Below are 10,909 nucleotides of genomic sequence, written 5' to 3' on the forward strand. Positions count from 1 at the left end.
ATAAAATATCATTAAAAAATACCCAGGGATGTAATGATTATTATTATATTTGATTTCCAGTAGCATTTAGGTTCCTGCTTGTCCCGAACATCATTGCCATAAATACACTGCACCAGCCCGCCATTTTAGGAAGGTCAAAACAGCCGCCATCTTAGGGGAGGCAATGAATCCCGTACCTGTCCTGGACGTGTCGGCGCCATCTTGAGAAGGTCAGATAAACTGGCGACGTCCTCTTTGGGGGAGGTAACGAGCGCGTAGCCGCCATCTTCAGAAGGTCGAAAAGAAGAACGTCGCCATCTTGGGTACGCGCACGGCGTCGGAATCACCCGCCATGTTGGGAAGGTCGCGTTCTGCCTTTGGACCGAATCATTGAGCCATGTCTACGCCGCCTCTGTCAGGAGCTGGAGCGGCTGCGTCGGTCCCCGGGCCCGGGGGATACCCCGGTCCCCCTCCCCAGGCCGCCGCTGCTGCCGCCGCCACTCGGGAGGTGAACACCGCGTCCCTGTGCCGGATCGGGCAGGAGACCGTGCAGGACATCGTGTTCCGGACCATGGAGATCTTCCAGCTGCTGCGCAACATGCAGGTGTGCTGGGCTGCTGCCAGGGTCCGGGTGGATGGGCATAGAGGCAGCTGCCAGCCACAGTGCATGGGTAGGGGTGGCACTGGGGACCGATGGTTATCCTCGCTCCGATGGAAATGGGTTCCTCATTCGATATTGGGTCTGCCTCCATCATGTCCTGGTTTGCAGCGCTTCGTCCAATGGTTTCCTTCCATCCGTCCAGTTGCAGATACCCCGCGGAGGCGGCGTCTGCAGCACAGAACCGCTATTCGATGGGGTGATATGGCATCTGTAACATCGATATGCAGGGCATCGTTACTGTATGGGCGTGTGAATTTGCCCACCCATCTGTGACTTAAGTCCCTGAAGCCAGTGTACAGGCAGTTGTCCGTATCCACAGGCGGACTTGTGTCGCAATGCCGACGCTATATGTCTGTGAATTATGTAATTATTAAGTGCACGCACCCACCGATGACTGACGGATATATGGTCCGTTCGATGAAAAGGGAGATATATATCTCACCGCCATTACAAGCGCTTTTACTGGGCTGCTGTCACACCACTTTTGGCCTACAACATCATGGTGGCTCTGTGGCGGAACCAGGAGCTTATCCCTAAAGACCAGGCTAGGTTCATTTGTCAAGAGCCTTTCCCCGCGGCTGCACACCCACCAGAGCGTCAAAGTTGTGGCTGAGTTGGGGGGTGCTCGCCTTTTGCCGTTGCGCCGGGCAAGTGCCATCCTGGCCAACCGTTCGCCACCACCTTCCTGTTACGGGACCAAATTATACACATGTAATATGGACATTATTGGCATTGGTGAAATGTTACGTGTTTAGTATAACACGTTTTGGAGCAGGTTGCTAGACTGATAAAGTGGTGATTAAAGTGGAAGGTGATTGGTTGGCTCCCAACTGTCACCTTTCAAACACCGCTGATTGGCTGCTGCATTATCACCTTCTGCTTTATCACTTTACCAGGCCTCAGTGAGCCGTGCTCAGTATTGCCGAAGAAAGAGTGATGGTGCACTGTGACATACGCCTGGTCCATATCAAACTCCCTTTCTTTATCATCGCTTTATGTCACAGACATTAAATAGCAGCTTTATCCTTTGAGGGACTATTACTTATCGATTGGCCACTCAATACATCGGGTCAGACGTCACCACTGGGCAGTCATTTGATTCTGCTCACCCAGCTTCGATGTTAGTCCCTGCAGCCATTGTTGTGGCGGATACCAGGTCGCCCATACAGTATACAGAGACCAGCTGACAATTCTGTGACCTATTTATATTGGCTGTGCTTTAAAGCCATCACGATATCACTGAATAATGTCATTATCAGGTGTACACACTCGCTGATGGTCTACACATTGGAAGAAATGTGTGTTCGTTCATCCAATGTATACTGTTCTATGAAAGCCGGATAACAAGTCACACTGGGGGATGCGGTTAATTTGCCGGCGGTCGGGATCCCGGCGGTCGGAATCCCGACACTGGAATCCCGACCGCCGAAATCCCGAAACTTTCTCCCTCCGTGGGTGTCCACGACACCCATAGAGGGAGAATAAAATAGCGTGCCGAGCGTAGCGAGGCACCGTGCCCGCTGCGTGGCGAGCGCAGCGAGCCCGCAAGGGGGGGCGATCCATGTCCCCCCCCTTGTCGGGATTTCGGCGGTCGGGATTCCAGTGCCGGGATTCCGACCGCCGGGATCCCGACCGCCGGGAAATCGTATCGGATCCCACACTGGGTATGATACAACTGGCTTATATGAAGGCTGACAGAATTGTCCCTATAAACATACCATAGGAATTATACATGCATCTGGGTGAAACCATATAGTACTGCAGGTGAGACAAGTATAATATATGCAGAGGGAAAGGGGTGCGTCCAATCTCACCTATTTACATTGCAGTGTAATAAAGCTGACTGGTATTTGTGGAATACATGCAGAAGTAGACAGTATTTACCCTGCATGCAAACCTAATACATGTATTTGCACCATTTGCTTCTTCACCCTTGCAGCGTACCACTGTGACACTTCCAGTTCTTTGGTTGAAATGTTACTTGTGTTTTGTTTCCCAATGTATATTGGTCCAGCTGGTTATGGTATATAGTGTTCATGCTAGGATTTTTTTTTAGGGCACATTATGCCACACACCACAATGCCTATCACATATTATGCCACATAAGTGCTGCTTACCTACATGCTGGTTGCCACGGGGTGTTTCATGCTGGTTGCCCAGTGGGTATTGGATGCTCATTGCCCAGGGGTACTTCATGCTTGTTGCCCAGGGGAAGTTACCTGCTCGTTGCCCAGGGGGCTGTAGAAGCTGACCTGCCTCTCTCAGCGGGAGAGATGCGCAGCGGGGGCTGGGAGTCGGCTGAAATAGCTGACACAGGAAAAGGTTGACACACGTTTTTTACAGTTTTCTTAATGTCGAGATGCCGAAATAATGTCGACATGGACGCCATATGAGCACACCACGTCCCCTTGCATGGCTCGCTGCGCTCGGCAAACTATTATAATCTAACTCTATGCTCACCGTAAAGTAAGAACATGTCGGTAAAAAAATCATGAAAAACTCAGTCATGTGGACGTTTTCCTGTGTTGTCCATGTTCAAAGATATTGTAGAATCCAAGAGTCAGGCAGCAGCATTGCCAGCGAGCGGGATCTGTATAAGGAGCCTGGAAGGTGGACACTTATTTCCATGTATAGATAATCTAGGCACCAGTAGGCAGGAGGACATGGCTTCTGCTGTGTTAATATTAATAATATTACCCTAAATGTTCTCAATGTATATGTACATGAACTCCATCCCTCTTTCCTATAGCTACCGAATGGCGTTACGTATCACACGGGGACTTACCAGGACCGGCTGGGGAAACTGCAGGAACACCTGCGACAACTCTCAATTCTGTTCCGCAAGCTGCGATTGGTGTTTGACAAATGCAATGAGAACTGCGCTGGATTGGACCCTGTGCCCATAGAGGTGGGTGCAAGATGTCTTACAGAATGTGACCAGTCAGTGACGTGTATGAATGCCCCCCGTACATTAGTCGGATGCGATTTCCCTTGAGCCCCACGGCAGCTCCCCAGAAGTGCGGACATCTGACTGGCACTCAATTTGGCACTTTTACTAGCAATTTATAGCATGTAAAGTTCTCCCGGGGAGCTGCCGGGGGGTGTTCAAGGGACATTCATTGGGATGCAAGTTCATGATGTCGCTAATGGATGCACATACGATTTATATTGTGTGCAGCACATCCGACCTCTGACCCGATGCGCATGGGACCGTGCATTGGGTCGGAGCGAATGTCAAACACATGCCATTTTGCCCGATTTCTCAGCCCGATCCATTGGAATCGGGTGAAATCAAGCAAAATTGCACTAGTTTATGTGGACTATCGGCCACGGCACACATTGTGCACCACCATGTGTGTGGTGTATCGGTGCATCGCACCATCGGCCGGGGCACATGTTGTGCAGCATGTATTGTGCCTTCGGCTGGGGCACACGTTGTGCAGCGTGCCATCGGCTGGGGCACACGTTGTGCAGCGTGCCATCGGCTGGGGCACACGTTGTGCAGCGTGCCATCGGCTGGGGCACACGTTGTGCAGCGTGCCATCGGCTGGGGCACACGTTGTGCAGCGTGCCATCGGCTGGGGCACACGTTGTGCAGCGTGCCATCGGCTGGGGCACACGTTGTGCAGCGTGCCATCGGCTGGGGCACACGTTGTGCAGCGTGCCATCGGCTGGGGCACACGTTGTGCAGCGTGCCATCGGCTGGGGCACACGTTGTGCAGCGTGTATGGTGCGTGTGGTGTATCGTTGCATCGCGCCTTCGGCTGGGGCACACGTTGTGCATCGCGCCTTCGGCTGGGGCACACGTTGTGCATCGCGCCTTCGGCTGGGGCACACGTTGTGCATCGCGCCTTCGGCTGGGGCACACGTTGTGCATCGCGCCTTCGGCTGGGGCACACGTTGTGCATCGCGCCTTCGGCTGGGGCACACGTTGTGCATCGCGCCTTCGGCTGGGGCACACGTTGTGCATCGCGCCTTCGGCTGGGGCACACGTTGTGCATCGCGCCTTCGGCTGGGGCACACGTTGTGCATCGCGCCTTCGGCTGGGGCACACGTTGTGCAGTGTGTATGGTGCGTGTGGTGTATCTTTGCATCGCGCCTTCGGCTGGGGCACACATTGTGCATCGCGCCTTCGGCTGGGGCACACGTTGTGCATCGCGCCTTCGGCTGGGGCACACGTTGTGCATCGCGCCTTCGGCTGGGGCACACGTTGTGCATCGCGCCTTCGGCTGGGGCACACGTTGTGCATCGCGCCTTCGGCTGGGGCACACGTTGTGCATCGCGCCTTCGGCTGGGGCACACGTTGTGCATCGCGCCTTCGGCTGGGGCACACGTTGTGCAGTGTGTATGGTGCGTGTGGTGTATCGTTGCATCGCGCCTTCGGCTGGGGCACACATTGTGCATCGCGCCTTCGGCTGGGGCACACGTTGTGCATCGCGCCTTCGGCTGGGGCACACGTTGTGCATCGCACCTTCGGCTGGGGCACACGTTGTGCAGCGCGCCTTCGGCTGGGGCACACGTTGTGCAGCGCGCCTTCGGCTGGGGCACACGTTGTGCAGCGCGCCTTCGGCTGGGGCACACGTTGTGCAGCGTGACATGGCTTAAGTTTGGAGACCTAACTGCTATTGTTCTGTAGAGATTTCTTTCCTGATCACCAATATACTGAAGTCATTAGTTCTGTTACATTCATTCCAGTTCCCTAATGTTCATGTATTTAGTATGAAATCCGTGCTTCTGGCAGTGCACAATTATACTGTCAGGCAGATGCAGGAATGTACAATGTACATTTGTGCTTAGATTATGCACTTACATTACTTATGTTCCCTCTGCACAATGGCGTCCTGCAGCCTTCTGACACTGTGCACCATTGGCAGGTCCATTGTCAGAGGTTCTCCGATATCCACCCATTACCCAGCAGGTATGTTATTCACATGTGTTATTATTTGTGGCAATTCTTTTTCAGCAACTAATTCCATATATTGAGGAAGATTATTGGAAAAATGATGACCGCGGCCAGGCCAGTCAGCTCCGGTATCCAAGTGAGGAGAGGAGGGAGATTCTGGAAGTAAATAAGGTACGCTGTGTGTGTGAGGGCAAATGAGGCTGGAGAAACTGAGGCTGCGATAGTCAACCTTGTATGTTGTGTTCTGCGTACAACGATGTTACTGGGGATTCCTTTATGTACAGGTTAAAGATTGGTTTTCTCCATATCTGAGGGACATGGATTTACTAGATAATACAGGTGTTTCTATTCTGTGTGGGATATACTGTTTATTTAAATAACTAACCCCACTATCCTGTCCTCGCTGACACATCCCTCATCTCCTGATATACTCTGTGCTGCTGGGGACCCTGCTCCTCCCACTATATAATTCTCAGTCTGTGGCTTCCTGCTTCCTCCATTCCCTGCCTCACATCATATCACTGCCCCTGTCACATGCAGCCCAGTTCTCACTGACACATCACTCATCTCCTGATGTACTCTGTGCTGCTGGGGACCCTGCTCCTCACACTATATAACCCCCAGTCTGTGGCTTCCTGCTGCCTCCATTCCCCGCCTCACATCATGTCACTGCCCCTGTCACATGCAGCCCTGCCCTCACTGACACATCACTCATCTCCTGATATACTCTGTGCTGCTGGGTACATTACTCCTCCCACTATATAACTCTCAGTTTGTGGCTTCCTGCTGCCTCCATTCTCCTCCTCCATCATGTCATTAGTCCTGTCCTCACTGACACATCACTCATCTCCTGATATACTCTGTGCTGCTGGGGACTATGCTCCTTCCACTATATAACTGTATGCGGCTTCTGCTGCCTCCATTCCCCTCCTCACATCCTATCACTGCCCCTGTCACATGCAGCCCTGTCCTCACTGACACATCACTCATCTCCTGATATACTCTGTGCTGCTGGAGACCCTGCTCCTCCCACTATATAACTCTCAGCCTGTGGCTTTCTGCTTCCCCCATTCCCCTCCTCACATCATGTCACTGACCCTGTCACATGCAGCCCTATCCTCACTGACACATCCCTCATCTCCTGATATACTCTTTGCTGCTGGGGACCCTGCTCCTCACACTATATAACTGTCAGTCTGTGGCTTCCTGCTGCCCCCATTCCCCTCCTCACATCATGTCACTGTCCCTGTCCCATGCAGCCCAGTCCTCACTGACACATCCCTCATCTCCTGATATACTCTGTGCTGCTGGGGACCCTGCTCCTCACACTATATAACTCTCAGTCTGTGGCTTCCTGCTTCCCCCATTCCCCTCCTCACATCATGTCACTGCCCCTGTCACATGCAGCCCTATCCTCACTGACACATCCCTCATCTCCTGATATACTCTTTGCTGCTGGGGACCCTGCTCCTCACACTATATAACTCTCAGTCTGTGGCTTCCTGCTTCCCCCATTCCCCTCCTCACATCATGTCACTGACCCTGTCACATGCAGCCCTATCCTCACTGACACATCCCTCATCTCCTGATATACTCTTTGCTGCTGGGGACCCTGCTCCTCCCACTATATAGCTCTCAGTCTGTGGCTTCCTGCTGCCCCCATTCCCCTCCTCACATCATGTCACTGTCCCTGTCCCATGCAGCCCAGTCCTCACTGACACATCCCTCATCTCCTGATATACTCTGTGCTGCTGGGGACCCTGCTCCTCCCACTATATAACTCTCAGTCTGTGGCTTCCTGCTGCCTCCATTCCCCGCCTCACATCATGTCACTGTCCCTGTCCCATGCAGCCCAGTCCTCACTGACACATCCCTCATCTCCTGATATACTCTGTGCTGCTGGGGACCCTGCTCCTCCCACTATATAACTGTCTGTGGCTTCTGCTGCCTCCACCCCTCCACCCTCACATCATGTCACTGTCCCTGTCCCATGCAGCCCAGTCCTCACACATCGCTCATCTCCTGATATACTCTGCACTGCTGGGGACCCTGCTCCTTCCACTATATAACTGTCTGTGGCTTCTGCTGCCTCATCTCCTGGTATCCTCACATCATGTCAATGAACCTGTCACATGCAGTCCTGTCCACACTGACACGTCCCTCATCTCCTGATATACTCTGTGCTGCTGGGGACCCTGCTTCTCCCACTATATAACACTCAGTCTGTGGCTTCCTCCTCATATCATGTCATTGCCTCTGCATATAAACTTCTTTTCACAACAAACCACTGAGAGGGATCCTGTGGACCCCTCTCTGTTACAGGTCCCTTGCACATGCTCAGGTGATTCAGGAACTTAAAAAATCAATTAATTAACCAGTAGAGCAAGGAGGGTTGTGTAAGGGGTGGAGCAGGGAGGTAAAGCGGACCAGGGCGGGGCAGGACAGAGCGATGGAGGAAGAGATGTGACTGACCAGCAGGCAGACTGGCGTATGCACTAGTGCCTGTATATGATTCTGTGTCTCTTAATAATACAGGTGATCAATGGCCTAGATCAGACTTGCAAAACTCAGGCATTACAGTCCAGGTTTTAAGAATATCCATACTTGAGTCCAGATGGTTGGATCAAATTGACTGACTGAGGTACTACGTAAGTCACCTGTGCTCAAGCAGGAATATCCTTCAAACCTGGACTGAGTATTGGGGTTTGCAGCTGGACAGAAGTTCCGGAGCTGTGCGTCGGAGGCTCCTGCGCCCAGTAACCCTCTGTACTCTCTGGTAACTCTGCTTTCATTGATCCACATTACATTTATTTCCCTACAGAAATTGAAACAGAAGAATCAGCAGTTGAAGCAAATCATGGACCAATTACGGAACCTTATCTGGGACATTAACGCCATGCTGGCTATGAGGAACTGACGCTGCAGTCTGGACATTTTTATTATTATTTTGTATTTTAATTTTTTTTGTATCATAATCGAAATTTCAAAATGTAGTTCCGGTATTAAATATTGTGTTTTTTTTTTATACATATTGTGGACACAAGAATTGACATTGACCTGTAGAGTAAATAGTACGTATATGGAGAAAGTTCTTTGTGGTGATTTCTTGGAGTCTCTGAAGATAGCGGACAATTCTCTGACTCGGAAACAGAACCTAAAGCATTTGGGTTTATGTCCTGAGCCTTGGGCAGAGATAAAGGACCAGCCAATCAGCTCCTAACTGTCATGTTATAGGCTGGGTTTGAGAAATGAAAATTAGGAGCTGGTTGGTTCGTACTTTGATTCTGATCCAGACCTGCTCGCTAAGCAGTGTATTTTAGCCCTCTACTTTCATGCCACCATAGACTTACCAATGGCCGATATAACCAAGCAGTTTTGCTTTTGCATTGTAGCAAAAATAGCAACATTTTCTCCCTGCAGCAGCAAAGTGCGGAGAAACGCGTCACGGAAGTATCCTCACTAAATGCCGCTGATTACTTGTACCTCCAGTGACTTATCAGCTAAATTGCTGTAGCTTCACGCTGGGATGTTTATGCTGGTCACCGAGGAACGCGCTCCGAGGAACGCAATCTTTCATTGTAAAGGGCACATTTTTGGTGCAACGCATTTCTCCGACAACATCCTATACACAGAAGGAAACGTTGTGCACCGAGCAGCTTTCTTCCATGACTGCTGTTACTTAGGACCACAATGCAGATTTATTATGAAACAAAACTTCCCCAATAGACACACAATTTCAAGCCCATTCAAAAAGGAAGGACCATCTTCTTACATGGGTTTACGGGCTGCAAGTGACCGGCGCATCTCTCTTCACAGAGGCAAATAGCTTGTTTTAGTATATGGTGCATGGGTAAAAAATGTTAGTATCTGCGGCTGATAAATAGGACCGATCTTGGCCTTTCCTTATTAGGCGTGAAATGGGCGTTTTAGTGGGTATTTGGGCGGTGACCACGCAATTGTCACTATGGGGGTTATTCTAGTTCACTCTTTCTGACAAAATCCTTCTTAGATGGACAAAACCATGTGCACTGCAGGTGGGGCAGATGTTACTTGTGCAGAGAGAATTAGATTTGGGGCGGGGTTTTACTTCAAAGTGAGATCTATTTTTCAGTGTAAAAATAAAGCAGTCAGTATTTACCCTGCACAGAAACAAAATAACTCGCCCAAATCTAATTCTCTCTGCACATTTTACAGCTGTCCCCCCTGCAGTTCACATGGTTTTGTCCATCTAAGAAGGATTTTGTCAGAAAGAGTGAACTAGAATAAGGCCCTTTGTCTTGTTGGGAGTATCATGGCTGTGTATAGTACTGTGAATTCCATGTAATTCTGAGTATGCACTTAACATGAATATGGTTCTATGATGACCGTTACAGCTTTGGACAGGAAAACGTGGCGCACTGGGGATTCAATATAAGCCGCTCGCATCCTCAGAGTAACTATCCTATGGAAACTCGCATTATTAGATGATAGTAAATCAGGCTTGCGCTGCGTCACGCATACATCCGTGCTCAGGACCATTCTTGCGGGTTTATCAGCTGATCTACGCAAAGAGCTTTCACGGATGTTAAGTCCCCGATCCCCTCGTCCAACTCACCTTAAGGGCAAGTCAGACCCGATATGCACTCAACTTCCCTGGGAGGGCTTGCGTATGATTTGACACTTATTTACATGCACTTTATCGCATGTAAAGTGCCCCCAGGGGAGCTGCTGGGGAAATTTGAATGAGCTGCCGGGAAGGTTGAATGTACAAGTGACTTGGCGGCCTCTGATTGATTTTGAATGGGAATTATGGTAGCTGCAGGCAGTAGATTGCAAAACTCCTATTCAAATGAGTGGGTGGCAGCTGGTTGGCTGAGAGATGTTTCTCAGCCAATCAGCGACCACCCATTAATTTAAATAGGGGTTTTGACATTTCCTGCCCGCCTGCCGCTACCACAGCCTGTTCCCTGGAGGATGCGGAGCAGGGAGAGCGCCTCACCTGTCCGGGGGTACCCCGCTCTGCAGACTATAAGTGGCAACGCTGGCACACGCCTACAGACCTGATGGGATGCACACCCGTGATGTACCCGATTCCGACTCATCTTATCTTCTGCAGGACCAACCTCCGACTCGGATATGATGCACACGGGAATGCGGATCAGATCAGATGTCAAACTTCTGCGATTTTAACATGTTTCTGTTCATCCGATTCCAATGGAAATCAGATGAAAAGAGGCCAAATCTCACAAGTGTATCAGTCCTTTGGTATATTTTTGGATTCTGGGAAGTAAAAGGAGGAAACCCACGCAAGCATGGGGAGATTATACAAACTCCACACAGTTAGATCCATGGTGAGACTTGAACCCTGTTCCCATCCATCTCTGCTC

The 10,909-nt window shown here is 50.7% G+C and overlaps 1 protein-coding gene across 1 annotated transcript; it reads left to right on the plus strand.

Annotated features, from left to right (window-relative positions):
* The first annotated feature begins 274 nt into the window (after positions 1 to 274).
* MED30 (mediator complex subunit 30) lies at positions 275 to 8,631 on the plus strand. Its single transcript, XM_083186723.1, has 4 exons — positions 275 to 583; positions 3,390 to 3,548; positions 5,604 to 5,714; positions 8,365 to 8,631. Exons 1-4 carry the CDS (start codon positions 377 to 379, stop codon positions 8,458 to 8,460), a joined length of 573 nt encoding a protein of 190 aa, XP_083042849.1. The 5' UTR covers positions 275 to 376; the 3' UTR covers positions 8,461 to 8,631.
* Positions 8,632 to 10,909: the final 2,278 nt, after the last annotated feature.

Source organism: Crinia signifera, chromosome 5 (assembly GCF_055691185.1).
Source record: "Crinia signifera chromosome 5, ASM5569118v1, whole genome shotgun sequence".
Taxonomy (NCBI): Eukaryota; Metazoa; Chordata; class Amphibia; order Anura; family Myobatrachidae; genus Crinia; species Crinia signifera.